The sequence below is a fragment of the Lepidochelys olivacea genome, assembly GCF_965140295.1.
Source record: "Lepidochelys olivacea isolate rLepOli2 genome assembly, chromosome: 3".
Lineage (NCBI taxonomy): Eukaryota > Metazoa > Chordata > Testudines > Cheloniidae > Lepidochelys > Lepidochelys olivacea.
In genome coordinates this window covers 169,257,278-169,274,698 of record NC_140413.1, presented here as the reverse complement: position 1 = coordinate 169,274,698, position 17,421 = coordinate 169,257,278, and the positions used below count along the sequence as shown (strand labels likewise).

Sequence of the window (17,421 nt, the reverse complement as noted above, 5' to 3'; positions counted from 1 at the left end):
ATGACTATATGGAATTTAATAAATTAAAGAGGTATTATTCATTTTCGTGTTTGGAAGGAGCCAGGTGCCTTTTCAGGGAGTCAAGAGGGAATTTTTTCTGATCATGCTTTCCCTTTCAGATGCCATCCCACACCTGAAAAGGGCCCAAGACCTGCTTCTATGCCTACATTGCACCAGTAGTTGACATAAAAAGTTAACATTTATAGTAGAGTGATTGTTTATACGTACACAACTCTTGATGTGCATTGCCCCATGTAGCAGAGATCGTAGTCTTTTGGGCAGCAGTGTTGACCGATGGCTGTGCCCCTCTCCTGAGGGCATGAAAGGACAGAGTAGGGCCAACTTCCTCTGTTCCTTCCTTGGCTGAGAGATGAAGGAATTACCAGTGTCCTTATTCCGCAGCCTAGTTTACCTAGTTTTTCTTGTAACTCCTGGATATGGTTAGTTGATAGCAGTAGTACTAGGGTTAGCTTTTCATAGGTTTTAAGTATTGTTTACAGTTAGGTTTCATCTGTGTAACTTTTAAAATAATTTTTTATGTCTGTGGCTGAACAGAAATCTCCTTGTTTCAAATATTGCTCTTCGTGCCACATGGCCATTCTCCTTAATGATAGCCATTCTAAAAGTTTGTTTTGTTTAGGTGAGGGTCCAAATGCTCTATTTAGTTTTCAAATAAGCGAGAGAAGCTCGCTTGAAGCTGTTCCCATTAGATAAATATGTGAGACTGGCCTCAGATTTGGGCATTCTGGACTTCGGAGCCGTCGTCTTCAAAAAATGCACTGGCACCTACAACTGCTTGGTTTTGTGCCTCTTCCACTTCTTCCACAGAGGCTCCTTCTCTGAAATCTTATCTGACAAAGGTAGCACACACTATCATTCCTCTGGGGAACGTAAAAAGTGGCCACCTTCTCGGGCACCCTCTAAGAAAAGGAGACAGAAATCTTCCCACCAAGTCCCTGCTAATGGTAATTCAAGGCATCAACATGGTCTTTTTTGACACCCTAAAGCACACTAGTACACATCCTTTTGGTATTGTTGAAGAAATAGTCCCTTGTAGGTACCCACACTGATACTGCGGTACCCTACAGTATACCTCATGATATGGATTTTTCTGCCACTCCCCCTTCCACAGTCTAATGGCTATAACTGAAATTCTTCCAGATATTTAGACTTCCTTTTAATCTGTTGCTCCTAGTTCGATCCCTTGCACAAACCCTAGACATTCCACTCTCTCTGGTGTTTACATCCTTTGAATACTTTAATTGGTTTTGCCTGTATTCGGTTTTTATTCATGAGCTAGTTCCTTGAGACTCTTCATCATTTCTGTTGCTCTTTTTTGAATCCCTCAAATTTGTCAACATATTTCTGATACTGAGGCACCCAGATCCGAATATGTTTGCATCACATCCATCAGGAGGATGATTACGTATATTACCTACCTAACCCTTTGTGTAAGAAGCCTACAAATTTTTTTGCAATGTGTGTAAAAAACAAACAAACAAAACCCCCCCCCCAAAAATTAAAGGTGAACCCCCGCCTTCCACACCTCCAGTTGTTGGAGTTTCTGGATTTGAGGTCTAGCTCAAAATTAGATTCAGCATGTCTGCTGCTTCTTGAAATATGGCATTATTCATGGGAAATAATGGGGGTTATCCCTTGTCATGCTGATTGGTGTTATGTGCATAAAGCCCTGTGCATCAAAATGAAATTATATGCCTTAATGTATAAAGGTTATTTTGATGGAGCGTAATATATGATAAACAAGTGCTTCACTAATGCTCTCTACTTCAAGAGAGATGTATTCGCTCTAATTCAAAATGCAGATTTTTGTTTCATATCCCAGAGTTGCTTAGTCAAGCTTGGCAGTTTCTCTTTAATGACTGTGGGTTTCTGAATTGGAAAATGAAGCCTATTGCTCTAACAGTTGGATTTGTGCCAAAACAATGGTCACTAACCATCCTTTAACTGACTGGCGTAGACTCAGTTTTGCTATCTTCATCCTCTGCTTCCTTTCACGGGCTTATGGATTTGAAGAAACTGTTCTTCGCTTGTGAATAGATTTATCCTCTCTCCAAAAATCACTTTTATTAGGACTGACAAACTCATTTCTCTTTGGTTCCAATGCATGGTGCAGTAGGACAGGATCTTATCAAATGGGGGGATGGGGTGGAAGGCTATCAAATCCACTACAATATAGATGTTACAGTCCAAACACAGTTCACTGACATGTGGGCATTCACAAAGTCTGTTAATTACATTGAGAATTTCCTGCCCTTGGCCTCTATACATCGCTCACCTTTGTCTCTCCCCTTCCCCAGTGCAGGAGAACGAAAGGAGCAGGCAGCTGCTGCCACTGAGCCACCTTCCTGCTACTCCACTGGCCCATGTGGGCTGCAGCATTCTCGCTCTAGACAGGCAGGAAGCAGCCTCTGTCTGCAGGAGCCAGCAAGCCCTGCAGCGGCCTCTGTTGGGGCGGCCGGAACTGCAGTCTTGTCATAACTACTGAGGCTAGCAGCAGTATCATCTAGCAGCTCCAGTCTCAGCTTTCGCTCAGCCTGAAACCCTGATATGCCAAGGAAATAAGTGTAAATAGTGCTGCCCCACTATGTGCTGGTGCCTCCCCAGGGAGGCGCACGCCATAGTTTGAGAGAGTCTATATTAACTGCCCTTTATTGATGATGGCCTAGGGACTAGTGGAGTGCCAGTAAGAATGTTGATTGTTTGATATCAAAATCCTATCATGTTATAAACGTAGCTATCGCACCATTCTCTGTTTTGTTTTGCAGAGAGGGTGGTACGACACTGAAAATGAGTACTACTTGCTGCTCTTCACCCTGACTGTTCACTGCCTCTACTACACTAGTTTCAGCCTTGAATACTGCTGGCATGGCTCTACCCAGAAGAGGTACTACTCATTCTTTTGGATGCTGGCCTACATGTTCTACTATCCTGTGTTCCACAATGGACCCATTATGACCTTCAATGAATTTACTAAGCAGGTAACAGCACTTTCAAGCTGATTCAGCTCTTGGTTTTTGATACATCTGGTGTGGACTGAGGGCTAAATCCTCTGAGGTGCTGTGCACTTCCTGCAAGATTCCCAGCACCCTAACATATTACCTTTAATGTGGGGGTTGACAGCGCTGGGCACTTTGATAAATTGGCCAGAATGGGCTCTGAAAGAAGAAAGACAAAAGCGTGAAAATTAGTTGGGGGTCTTGAGCTAAAACTACATATTATTAAACATCCCCTAAACTTCAGAAGATTTTGGTTCTGGATCCAGACTTTGAAGCTCAGGCCTATATCTTGAAAATAACATCTGAAAAGCTGCTAAACAAATTGGTGACCTCTTTCCAGCTGCCAGATATATGTATTCAAGCTGTATTAAATTAAAATGGGAAAGAGGTGGGGGAGTGGGAGAGCAGATTCTTTCATCTTTTGAGAGGTGGTGTCATTAACTAGGTGAACATTTTGGATAGGCAGAGCCTAAAATTCCCTTTAATCCATTACTTCAGATGATTCTTTTGATAACATATTTTAAAATGCTCCTTGCAGACGAGTCTGAGTTAAAAGTTTCATTTACAGTTATCTACTTGAGAAAAAATTCTCATTGATGAGATTTTCAAACACACTAAGGTTAAGTATATTTTCTGTGTTCATCTTCCCCTTTTTAGTATGGCTTGAAGTACATTGCATGCGGGAAAGAGGGGAGCACTGAGAACACAAGCTTAGGTATTACCTGGTTACACATCAGCCATAGAATAATACTGAATTCACAAAAAACTAGTGGTTAAAAACTGAGTATCTGTTTCATTGATTGAGTGACAGGTTGAAGGAAAATGTCCAAATAGGTCTAAAAATCTAGGGATCGGGGTAAAGATGGGGCTGATTTAAACTCAGAGCTTTAGTTTTCCACATATATTTTTTTATTTATCTTCTGCATGAGGCTGTGAATGCTTGGAGATACAAATATCTTAGTTCCTTTTTGAAATAGATATTTTTTTTCAATCAACTGGATACCTTAGAAAACCCACAGTGGGAATGTAGTAGTTTTCATTCATGCATTTTGTGATTTCAGTGCCCAGTGTCCATAACTGAGTCTAATATATGATTTTCTCCTTCCTGGATGTTGTAAGGGACTTCTATTTCCATGTGGGCTTTAGAAAAACAAAGTAATTTAGTTGCTTTAAACAATACATCTATCACTGAATTTGACAACATCAAGGTATACAACAGTGATATAGAGACAGGTTAGTTTTGAGCAAGTCAGTGAGGGAACTTTTGACACTGTTAATAGATATCTTTCTGTTGTGTGTATCACAGGCAATACACCTTATTCAAATAAAGTTACCAGAAAATGAATAAATTGCTCTTTATCATTTTCAGTTTTTCTTGCATGACAACAGGTCCATCTATGCCTGTTGTGTTTCTAACATGCCCATCATCATAGTATCTAAGTGCTGAACAAAAATACAGCCCTACTGTCTTCCATACAAAGATGGGAATTCCAACGTTCCAATATTGTTGTTTTCCTGAACAGCAGATACCAATGTAAGAGATATTTTGATGCTTGGACTCAGTTCAAGCTTATGCACTAAACAAAGCCAAGTTGAAAGTCAGCTAGAAAATTACACGTAAATAAGAATGAAAGAATTTTCAGTATTAGTCCCCAGAAAATTTGTGATGCTTATCCTTATCCTGAATCAGGTGTTTAAGTTCTGTAAAGCCAAAATTACAGGAAAGTCTTGGAGGTGCCAGATTTGGGGGTCTTAAGATAGAGAACATTCTTAATTTAGTGTGTTTTCTGGGCACTCTACCATATGTAGCATATGAAAAATGATAAGAAAAGGTAAACCCTTCCCACCATCCTACACAGGTGCAGTGGAAACAGAAATTATAGGGTCATCATGTGTATATGAGTGATAAAATCTTTCTTCAGCTGTTCACAAATCCTTCATTTTGTTGCATTGAATGTGTCGTAGCTGGCAGTTGATGAGTATTCATTGGACCACATTTTCCCCTGACGCCGGTTTGAAAGCTGCTGATAAATAGTTTAAACTTCTATTTCCAAACTTTTGACAGCTGAGACCCCCTTTTAAAAAAAAAAAATAAATGAAACCAATCATGTGCCTGAAACACTGCCATGTGGTGTTAAAGGTCATCTCATCTTAAATTATACATCTCCTAGGCTCGTCTTCTACGCCCCCCCTCTCCCAGGGGACTCTGCCGTAATTCTTCATGAAAAGATTCTTTCTCTCCTTTCTTATGCTTTGGTGAGCAGTGAAAAAACTAACAATGTTGCCATGTAAATGATCATCACTGGGATATGAGTTACTATCCATTCAAATAAATGGCACAATTTAAACCTCAGAACTGCTGTTTCAGGTGCTCTACAAATTCATGACATGTCTCTGCGTTGGTTACACTTGTTTCATAGTTTGAAGCTTTTCTTTGAAACCATAACAGGTAAAGACTAATTTTTAATTAAAATGAAAGCTGAGACTCTGAAGAAAAATTGAGCATCCAGTTTGGCTAATCATTCACACCTCTCACTTTGAGAAATGCAGGACATTGCTACCCGGACTTGGATAGTGCAAGAATAGTAACAGGACAGAGACTTTCACCTCTAGGCAACCACTTCAGATAAAAGCCTAGATTGGTAGTAAGCAAAAGTCATTAGTTGGCTCTGTGGTGTCCTGTGTTTCTCTGGTAGCTTACATGAAATGAGTGGATGACCTCAGTCCAGTTCTCTGAATGGCTAGGAGTCCACACCACAGAAATCTTCACCACTATTGGCACCAATTGGCATCCTAGATAAGTCTCAGTAGAAATGGCATGAAGGCAGTAATACTCTCACAGCCTGGCAATACCAAGTCACATTGGTGATATGGCCTGGGTGAGCTTGCCCGTTTGCTATGCGTGTGCATGCTGTGTCTGATCTCCTGAGAGGCATAGACTTCAGGTTTCAGTGCTATCAATCAGCCACCTTTAATAAAGACTATATTTGTAGAAACCATTGCAAATGAACATTTCTACCCGAGGCACTTGGTGCATAGGTGTACGGTGAGGGACTGATAATTTCAAGGTACAAGGCATGTGCAATAGTAGCACAGACATACCAGCTGGTCGCTAAATACAGCAATGAGATATGCTTTGCAGTTAAAATTTTATAAAAGTCAAGGTACTTACAGTGTATGGGGATTGCATCAATGAAAAGCCAACTTGTGACACACCAGGACGCTGAACAGAGGCAAGAACAGGGTCTAGCATAGTTATAGTTCTGAATCCATAATTGCTGTGCATCTCAAAGGAAGACAAGATAATAAAATAGCCTCCACCATCAATAGAGCAGATGGAACCTCAAGGCAGCATGTACTCTCAGAAAACTAATTTAGTCCTGTGTGGAATGATTAACGCTTGGTTTGAAAGAAAATACTAGGGACTGCCTCTCTGTTCTGGTAACTCCATAACTGTAAGCAATGTGCATGGATCTGTCCAAGTGAGTGCCATTGTAACCAGCTAGATATTACTCCAACGCTTTACTTAGGGATGTGGTTAACTTTTGGTGACTGGCTTGTACTTCTGATAGTCTCTCTCTCTCTGTCTCCATCCTCCTCCCACCTGGCTAAAATGAATTTAATCACATTAGAGTGAACTTGGGCAGGCTCAGTGACAGGAAGAGAGATGCTTGTCACCTGGTGCAGTGGAGAAAAAATTCCCTTACTAAAGAGATACACGATGAAAATACAGTTAACAAAAGTAGAATATGCTACACTTTTAAGTATCAGTAGAAGTGACCTAAATTTGGGGTATGTCTACAGCAAAATCTGTACGTGGGCTAGCCAGCATAAGCTAGCTTGAATCCAGCTAGTGCAGATAATGATAGCAGTGAAGACAGTGCTGCACAACCTTCAGAGCAGGCTAGCGAGAAAAGAATGTACGCAGGGTCCATGCCAGCCTTGTACTACCCACACTGAAGCCCGCACTGTGGTGTCTTTGCTGCTATTGTTGTTTGCGCTTGTTGGGTTCAAGCTGGCGTGGGTAGACTAGCCTGTGCACAGCTTTGTTTTCTTTTCTGTGGGTATGTCCGACATTTGGACACTCATTTTCCATTAGAATGAATAGGAATCAGGTGTCCAGTTCCCCTTTGTGGCTTTGAATAGAAAAATGAACACACACACTGATTCTGCATTGAACTGTGACTGACAGAAGTGCCAGAGGAATTAAAGGGGCTGAGTCAAGTGATTTTTCAGTACTTTGAAGAAACTTGGTCTCTTCAAAGTACTCACTGCCAGTGAGATGTCATTAAGGGAGATGAGTCAGAAGAGCAATAGCATCTGGAAAACTCATTGAAAGAAGTAACAAGTTATCAAGTAATTTTCTAGACTTCACTAAGAACAAGGCAATCAATTGTGCATCTACAAAGCCCTTTTCAGGAGAAGAACAAAACTGGTGGGGAGAAAATTCAAATGAAGATGGTGTTTACCTTTTAACGTTAGCTTAGATGAAGACTGAGGAAATATTTCCTTATTATGTATCATTTTATAGCTCCAAAAGCATGCTAATCATTTCAAAGAAAACATAGCAGACACTGTCCCTGCCACAAACAGACCTAAATTTTAGGCATGAGACAATGAGTCGGGGAGAGACAAACAGTAGAGAAGGATGCTGGTTACTGCAATATGATTGCATTTGAAGTATGCATATGCCTATCTTGGTGGTTCTGCAAGATTTGATTTTTAAACAAAATTTAAAAAGGAAGATAAGGTTATTAAATAATTCATATTACTGACTCCCTTGTAGGTGTTGCAGAAGAACTGCATTTGTTGGAGCGACTTAAATGAGGAGGGGTAGTGACTTGGCAGATATAGAGAGGAGTCTGAATGATAATTAATGAGCAATTTTCGGTAGCTCTATCCAGGCGCATGAGGTATAAAGTATGTTTATGGCTGTTATCATAAAAAAGAAGGAGAATTGCAGAAACACTTTATTAATCTTGGGAGTGAGAAGAATGTTGCTGTTTATCATGCTGGAAAATGGAGTTGCAGAAAATGAAAAATAGCAAAACTATTCTATGGCAGAGAGCTTTCAGTAATAATGCTTTTACTTTGTTACAATTGCTTTGCAAAAATGCGATAGTTTGACCTTTTATTAATAGTAGTCTGCGTCTGGCAGCTGTGCCACAGCACCATCCAAGATCGCTTAATCAAGGCTGTCCCTCTACCTGTGGGGAAGGGTGGCGTGAACTCCACTATCCCTGGAATGGGCAGTCACCTGTACCTTGTTAGTAATGACGATGTCTGGTCACAGAAGAGGATCCTCATGGTGGATGTCACAGTTCCTTTTGAGAACAGGACCGTGGCCGCCTTTGATCCCCAAGCTCAAAAAAGGAGAAATACGCCACCGGATGATGCCCTGAATGTTGGGGGTTATGAGGATCAAATATATGCACTGATCGTTGGAGCTGTGAGCACAAGGGATCCCAGTAAAGAGTGCGAGAATGCGGAATCGGTCAGCGCTATGCCCGGCTGATGCGGCAACTCATGGTGTCGGACCATCAGGTGGTCAAGGGACATTTATTTAGAACATGTCACCAGACAGCGGCAATACCAGGAGAAATGAGACAGAGTGCCAATGAGAAGAGAAAACAGGAAAGTAGCTGAAATATTTTTTTAATAGATCGTATTTATTTAGGGCTAACTTACCCTAAATTCTCAATTACTGAGGGGCAATTTATATTTATTGTTACATTATTTATTTTTCACAAGTTATTTCTAGAATGAGTTTTCATGGATACTGATATTTAAACGGTACTGTTAAATTTATTACCCTAATTTGGGATATTGTAGATTATGGATTATGTGCATTTTATGACTTTTTATTACCAAACTTGCTATCTTTGGATAATTTAAGCATTCTACCCAGGTGAATAGAAACTTTTTTATTAATCCTTGCTGTAGATAACATTAACATAAGCTTTAATAAAATGTTTAATTTTTGTATTACAGCTGTGCCCAGAAGCCCCACCCAATAATTATAGGCCCTTTTATGCCAGGCACTGTACAAACACCTGCAAAGACGTGGCAGTTTCAGTAGGTCAAAAATGTCAACCAGCCTCTACAAATTCACCTGCAGAATTTGTGGGTGTTATGTACGCAAATACATGTAGCCCATATTAGAACCTAACTTCCCAATTTGTACATGCAAACACCCATATTTGTATACGTTTGTGGATGCCAGTTGAAACCTTGATCCTTCCACCCAAAATTTGAGAGGGTCTGTCTTTTGTACAGTATGCAAAATATTCATGTGCAAACCTGATTTAGGTGTGTAAATGTGTGTTGGCTTCTGTTGTTAGCTTTCTGCATGCACAAACAGATGCATGTGAAAATTTAACTGCCTCACAAAAGGGAGGCATTTGAAAATTAAAGCTCAACATCTGTAGTGTTCTTTGGTTTGCATGCTGTATTGTGTGTGACTCCGGAAGGCAATGCTGGTTTCCTACTAAACAGTAGATCATATTCTAACCAACTTCAGGGAGAAGGTGGAATGAGACTTAGTATATGAATGCATTTAATACAGTTAATGTCCTAGAATTTGGTGGGCATCCTGGGAAACATGCCAACTACAAAATTTAAATCTTCCCCCATATAACTTAAACTTGTGAGACCAGCACTTGCTCAGCAGATTGCCATAGCTCTTGCTGACCGTGGCAATGTTACAGGAGTAAAGCGTTTAGTGCGACAAATTGTTTTTGAGCAATAAATCCAGTGTATTAGGTACAAACAGGAGAGTTTCAAATCACACACTGTTATTTTTTCTCTTCTCCTTTCTTATCTTCAACAAATATTTACCACTACCATAGCCACTATGTGGAAAATGTTTTTACTTCCCTTTGGCTTTTCCCAGCATCTAAGGATATTGATAAATATAGGATGATTATAATTTGTCTCTCACATGTGGACTCTCTTAAGGTTATAGTGCCTGGGAACAACTAATAGTGTTTGTCTCTTTCTCCAGTAGTTGTTTCTGCTAAGGCTGTAGTAGCCTCTGAGCCCTGGTCTACACTAGGACTTTAGGTTGAATTTAGCAGCGTTAAATCGATTTAAACCTGCACCCGTCCACACAGTGAAGCCCTTTATTTCGACTTAAAGGGCTCTTAAAATCGATTTCCTTACTCCACCCCTGACAAGTGGATTAGCGCTTAAATCGACGTTCCCAGCTCGAATTTGGGGTACTGTGGACACAATTCGATGGTATTGGCCTCCGGGAGCTATCCCAGAGTGCTCCATTCTGACCGCTCTGGACAGCACTCTCAACTCAGATGCACTGGCCAGGTAGACAGGAAAAGAACCGCAAACTTTTGAATCTCATTTCCTGTTTGGCCAGCGTGGCAAGCTGCAGGTGACCATGCAGAGCTCATCAGCACAGGTGACCATGATGGAGTCCCAGAATCGCAAAAGAGCTCCAGCATGGACCGAACGGGAGGTACGGGATCTGATCGCTGTTTGGGGAGAGGAATCCGTGCTATCAGAACTCCGTTCCAGTTTTCGAAATGCCAAAACCTTTGTGAAAATCTCCCAGGGCATGAAGGACAGAGGCCATAACAGGGACCCGAAGCAGTGCCGCGTGAAACTGAAGGAGCTGAGGCAAGCCTACCAGAAAACCAGAGAGGCGAACAGCCGCTCTGGGTCAGAGCCCCAAACATGCCGCTTCTATGATGAGCTGCATGCCATTTTAGGGGGTTCAGCCACCACTACCCCAGCCGTGTTGTTTGACTCCTTCAATGGAGATGGAGGCAATACGGAAGCAGGTTTTGGGGATGAAGAAGATGAGGAGGAGGAGGAGGAGGTTGTAGATAGCTCACAGCAAGCAAGCGGAGAAACCGGTTTTCCCGACAGCCAGGAACTGTTTCTCACCCTAGACCTGGAGCCAGTACCCCCCGAACCCACCCAAGGCTGCCTCCTGGACCCAGCAGGCGGAGAAGGGACCTCTGGTGAGTGTACCTTTTAAAATGCTATACATGGTTTAAAAGCAAGCATGTGAAAGGATTACTTTGCCCTGGCATTTGCGGTTCTCCTAGATGTAGTCCTAAAGCCTTTGCAAAAGGTTTCTGGGGAGGGCAGCCTTATTTCGTCCTTCATGGTAGGACACTTTATCACTCCAGACCAGTAACACATACTCGGGAATCACTGTAGAACAAAGCATTGTAGTGTATGTTTGCTGGCATTCAACCAAAATCCGTTCTTTCTCTCTCTGTGTTATCCTCAGGAGAGTGAGAGATAATTCATGGTCACCTGGTTGAAATAGGGTGCTTTTCTTCAGGGACACTCAGTATAGCCCATTCCTGCTGGGCTGTTTGCCTGTGGCTGAACAGAAATGTTCGCCGCTGTTAGCCACAGGGAGGGGGGAAGGTTGAGGGGGTAGTCACGCGGTGGGAGGAGGCAAAATGCGACCTTGTAACGAAAGCACATGTGCTATGTATGTAATGTTAACAGCAAGGTTTACCCTGAAAGAGTGTAGCGACTGTTTTATAAAATGTGTCTTTTTAAATACCGCTGTCCCTTTTTTTTTCTCCACCAGCTGGATGTGTTTCAATGATCACAGGATCTTCTCCTTCCCAGAGGCTAGTGAAGCTTAGAAAGAAAAAAAAACGCACTCGAGATGAAATGTTCTCCGAGCTAATGCTGTCCTCCCACACTGACAGAGCACAGACGAATGCGTGGAGGCAAATAATGTCAGAGTGCAGGAAAGCACAAAATGACCGGGAGGAGAGGTGGCGGGCTGAAGAGAGTAAGTGGCGGGCTGAAGAGAGTAAGTGGCGGGCTGAAGACAGGGTTGAAGCTCAAATGTGGCGGCAGCGTGATGAGAGGAGGCAGGATTCAATGCTGAGGCTGCTGCAGGACCAAACAAGAATGCTCCAGTGTATGGTTGAGCTGCAGCAAAGGCAGCTGGAGCACAGACTGCCACTGCTGCCCCTCTGTAACCAACCGCCCTCCTCCCCAAGTTCCATAGCCTCCACACCCAGACGCCCAAGAACGCGGTGGGGGGGCCTCCGGCCAACCAGCCACTCCACAACAGAGGATTGCCCAAAAAAAAGAAGGCTGTCATTCAATAAATTTTAAAGTTGTAAACTTTTAAAGTGCTGTGCTTAAAGTGCTGTGTGGCATTTTCCTTCCCTCCTCCACCACCCCTCCTGGGATACCTTGGTAGTCATCCCCCTATTTGTGTGATGAATGAATAACGAATGCATGACTGTGAAGCAGCAATGACTTTATTGCCTCTGCAAGCGGTGATTAAAGGGAGGAGGGGAGGGTGGTTAGCTTACAGGGAAGTAGAGTGAACCAAGGGGCGGGGGGTTTCATCAAGGAGAAACAAACAGAACTTTCACACTGTAGCCTGGCCAGTCATGAAACTGGTTTTCAAAGCTTCTCTGATGCGTACCGCGCCCTCCTGAGCTCTTCTAACCGCCCTGGTGTCTGGCTGCGCGTAACCAGCAGCCAGGCGATTTGCCTCAATCTCCCACCCCGCCATAAACGTCTCCCCCTTACTCTCACAGATATTGTGGAGCACACAGCAAGCAGTAATAACAGTGGGAATATTGGTTTCGCTGAGGTCTAAGCGAGTCAATAAACTGCGCCAGCGCGCCTTTAAACGTCCAAATGCACATTCTACCACCATTCTGCACTTGCTCAGCCTGTAGTTGAACAGCTCCTGACCACTGTCCAGGCTGCCTGTGTACGGCTTCATGAGCCATGGCATTAAGGGGTAGGCTGGGTCCCCAAGGATACATATAGGCATTTCAACATCCCCAACAGTTATTTTCTGGTCTGGGAAGAAAGTCCCTTCCTGCAGCTTTTGAAACAGACCAGAGTTCCTGAAGATGCGAGCGTCATGCACCTTTCCCGGCCATCCCACGTTCATGTTGGTGAAACGTCCCTTGTGATCCACCAGAGCTTGCAGCACTATCGAAAAGTACCCCTTGCGGTTTATGTACTCGCCGGCTTGGTGCTCCGGTGCCAAGATAGGGATATGGGTTCCGTCTATAGCCCCACCACAGTTAGGGAATCCCATTGCAGCAAAGCCATCCACTATGACCTGCACATTTCCCAGGGTCACTACCCTTGATATCAGCAGATCTTTGACTGCGTGAGCTACTTGCATCACAGCAGCCCCCACAGTAGATTTGCCCACTCCAAATTGATTCCCAACTGACCGGTAGCTGTCTGGCGTTGCAAGCTTCCACAGGGCTATCGCCACTCGCTTCTCAACTGTGAGGGCTGCTCTCATCCTGGTATTCATGCGCTTCAGGGCAGGGGAAAGCAAGTCACAAAGTTCCATGAAAGTGCCCTTACGCATGCGAAAGTTTCGCAGCCACTGGGAATCGTCCCAGACCTGCAACACTATGCGGTCCCACCAGTCTGTGCTTGTTTCCCGAGCCCAGAATCGGCGTTCCACAGCATGAACCTGCCCCATTAGCACCATGATGCATGCATTGGCAGGGCCCATGCTTTCAGAGAAATCTGTGTCCATGTCCTGATCACTCACGGGACCGCGCTGACATCGCCTCCTCGCCCGGTATCGCGTTGCCATGTTCTGGTGCTGCATATACTGCTGGATAATGCGTGTGGTGGTTGATGTGCTCCTAATTGCCAAAATGAGCTCAGCGGCCTCCATGCTTGCCTTGGTATGGCGTCCGCACAGAAAGAAGGCGCAGAATGATTGTCTGCCGTTGCTCTGACGGAGGGAGGGGCGACTGACGACACGGCTTACAGGGTTGGCTTCAGGGAGCTAAAATCAACAAAGGGTGTGCCTGTACATCAAGGAGTATTTCAGGCAGGACTGCACGGAGGGTTCCAATAAGAAATGGTGCACCAAAGTTATCGTTGTTATTGGAACAAGGAGGTTAGCCTGGCCTCTGATTGATACATGGCTAGATTAACCTCGCTGCGCCTTCTCTGTGACTGACTGCAGTGTGATCTAGACAGGGGAGGAGGAAAATGAGTACAAAACAAATCTGGTCTATTTCTTGTTCTGACCCACTCCATCTATCCTTTACATCTTTGGCTGGCAGCAGACAAAAAAGGTGCGAAATGATTGTCTGCCCTTGCTTTCACGGGGGGAGGGAGGGTGGGAACGGGGTCCTGACGATATGTACCCAGAACCACCCGCGACAATGTTTTAGCCCCATCAGGCATTGGGATATCAACCCAGAATTCCAATGGGCAGCGGAGACTGCGGGAACTGTGGGATAGCTACCCACAGTGCAACGCTCCAGAAGTTGACGCTTGCCTCGGTACTGTGGAAGCGCTCCGCCGAGTTAATGCACTTAATGCACTTAGAGCATTTTCTGTGGGGAGACACACACTCGAATATATAAAACCGATTTCAAAAAAACCGACTTCTATAAATTCGACCTAATTTCGTAGTGTAGACATACCCTGAGGCTCCTGCCTGCCTCCTTTGTGTACCCCTTGGTCAGTCTCAGCAAATAGCATTCTCTGCCCTTCTGCAGCAGAACCACAGGTGTTCTCTTGGTTCAGGGCCCTTCCAGTGATTTGGAGTGCATGTGAGCATGTATATGTGCACGGATGCATGTGTACAGGGGGATCCACTAACAATCACAGCAGGCTTTGCAGTTGGAAGAAGTAGCATCAGCATCCAAGAGCAACATCATGGGTAAACTATGGAGAGATGCAGTTTACATTTAAATAATGCGTCCAGAACTTAAAATTCTTTCTGTAAATGCGGGGGGAGAGTTAGTTCCAGGGAAATTGTTTTTTTGCCGTACAGTACAGTACTATAGTCGGGAGGGTCCCCCGCCTTACCCCACACAGGCACAGCCCACTGGCACTGGAGACAGTGAGGCAGGCAAGGAGCCTGAGGATGCTGTAGGCTAGGAGAAGCACGTTGCGCAGCGGCAGCTTCCCCTCCTCTGCAAGCACCAGGGGCGGGGGGCTCAACCCTCGGCCTGCTCACTCCACCCCTTCCCCCAAACCCCCACCCTTAACCCATCTCTTCTTCCCCCCTTCTCCCCCTTTACTCTGCACGCCGTGTCCTCACTCCTCCCCCTCCCTCCTGCCCACGGCAATCAGCTGGCTTGCAACGTTCAGGGGGCAGGAAGGTGGGGGGAGGAGCAAGGACTTGGTGCGTAGGCTCCCCCTGCCTCCCGAACACCGCAAACCAGCTGATTGTCATGGGGAGGGAGGGGGAGCCTGCACGCTGTGTCCTCGCTCCTCCCCCCTCCCTCCAGAACGCCACAAGCCAGCTGATGGCCGTGGGCAGGAGGCGGTGGGAGATGGGGGAAGGCGCTGATCCGCAGGGTCTGCCAACAGATGGGAGGTGCTGTGCGGAGGGGCGGGGGTTTAGGGGAGCTGATGGGGGGCTGCCAGCTGTGGACAAAGCAGGCAGCCAAATGACGTTATAGCAAAGCATTGCACAACTTTAAATGGAGCGTGTTTTGTAATTGAGCAGGAACGTAAGATCAAAACAACATTAAGCAAGAGGATGTTAAGAGGGAAGTTACTGTATACATAATATATGAATGCTTATATGCATCACTTGATGGTTTAAATGCAGCCACCTCTGGTGTATACCATGATTGTTCTTTGACAATGCCTGGCCCTATTACACAGCATATTAAAGCATACCTTAGTCTCTCAGGACAGTGTCAGGAGCCCATAGAGTTTAGGGTCTCTGAGCCTATTTCCAAAGCTCATTGAAGTCAGTTGAGAGACTCCCATTACCTTCGGTGGGCTTCGGGTCAGGCTTTCTGTGGGAGATCACCTTGAGTGAAAACCCTACATTTTTATTACTAGCTGTCCCTCAGGCACTGAAAAATCTACTTTAAGACCCCTGCCTGGTTTTCTTATTAAAATGGTTTCCTTAAAATAGATGACCTGGTAGGTTGTTTTCTTCCTTTACAAGGGCTATTTAACTAAATGCTTCAAAGATAGTTAATGCCTTTTTATGAGAACAACAAAATGTTGTACAGCTACTCAAAGCCTACTCCTAAAGGTGAACTGAAAGAAACTAAGGAGAAAAGTAAATTTCTTGTCTCTTAATTTGCTTTATTTTAGTAGCTTTTCCTGTCAGAATTTTTAAATTCCAGTGTTTTTGTACAAGTTTGAAGGTAAAGTGCTTTCTTTGGAAAAAATTAACCCAACAGATGTTAAAGGGGAATAGATTATTAATTGAAGATATTGTAGTTCTGTTTATCTCCCTGGAGTGACTTCTGTTAGCTTGTATCAGTGAGGAAATTCTATAACATGGTTACACTTGTGTGGTTAAAAATACATGTTAGTGCTGTAGGTTTGTTTTGAGGCTGTTCTCCAGGTCCTTCTGCTTGCTGTGGTTCTTGCACTTTACACCCAAGCATATGATGCTGGTCACTGTTAGAGACAGGATACTGCATTAGATGGAACTTGGGACGGATCCAGTCTGCCAGTTCCTACATTCCTGTGTTCCCATGCGTGAAGAGACACTAAAATGAGCAGTGGTAGATACATGCTGAGAGAAACATCAAGTTTTCTTTTCATGTGCTCTTTGAGAAGCTTGTGTTTATTTGTTAGCAGATACTTTTTGCTGAATCAGGTACTTAGGGTACAATTCACAGAGCCAGATACAGGTTTTATTAAAATGGACTTGTATTCTTCTAAGTGTGGCAGCTCTCTAGAAATTAGAGGATTATAATTAAATCAGGCCCTCCTTGAACAACCTCAAATACGATGGCATTCATAGATTCATAGATACGAAGGTCAGAAGGGACCATTATGATCCTCTAGTCCGACCTCCTGCACAACACAGGCCACAGAATCTCACCCACCCACGCATGCAAAAAACCTCTCACCTATGTCTGAACTATTGAAGTCCTCAAATCGTGGTTTAAAGACTTCAAGGAGCAGAGAATCCTCCAGCAAGTGATCTGTGCCCCATGCTACAGAGGAAGACGAAAAATCTCCAGGGCCTCTTCCGATCTGCCCTGGAGGAAAATTCCTTCCCGATACCAAATATGGCCATCAGCTAAACCCTGAGTATATGGGCAAGATTCACCAGCCAGATACTACAGAAAATTCTTTCCTGGGTAACTCAGATCCCACCCCATCTAACATCCCATCACAGGCCATTAGACCTATTTACCATGAATATTTAAAGATCAATTAATTACCAAAATCATGTTATCCCATCATACCATCTCCTCCATAAACTTATCGAGTTTAATCTTAAAGCCAGATAGATCTTTTGCCCCCACTGCTTCCCTTGGAAGGCTATTCCAAAACTTCACTCCTCTGATGGTTAGAAACCTTCGTCTAATTTCAAGTCTAAACCTCCCAATGACCAGTTTATATCCATTTGTTCTTGTGTCCACATTGGTATTGAGCTTAAAAAATTCCTCTCCCTCTCCGGTATTTATCCCTCTGA

The 17,421-nt window shown here is 44.0% G+C and overlaps 1 protein-coding gene across 3 annotated transcripts in view; it reads left to right on the top strand.

The window, feature by feature from the left end:
* Nucleotides 1–17,421, top strand: part of HHAT (hedgehog acyltransferase) — a 333,978-nt gene that overhangs the window by 27,229 nt on the left and 289,328 nt on the right. For all 3 annotated transcript variants that reach the window (XM_084624182.1, XM_084624183.1, XM_084624184.1), the window contains exon 6: nt 2,787–2,999. In XM_084624182.1, coding sequence (XP_084480308.1) covers nt 2,787–2,999 — 213 coding nt within the window. The remainder of the gene's footprint in view (nt 1–2,786; nt 3,000–17,421) is intronic.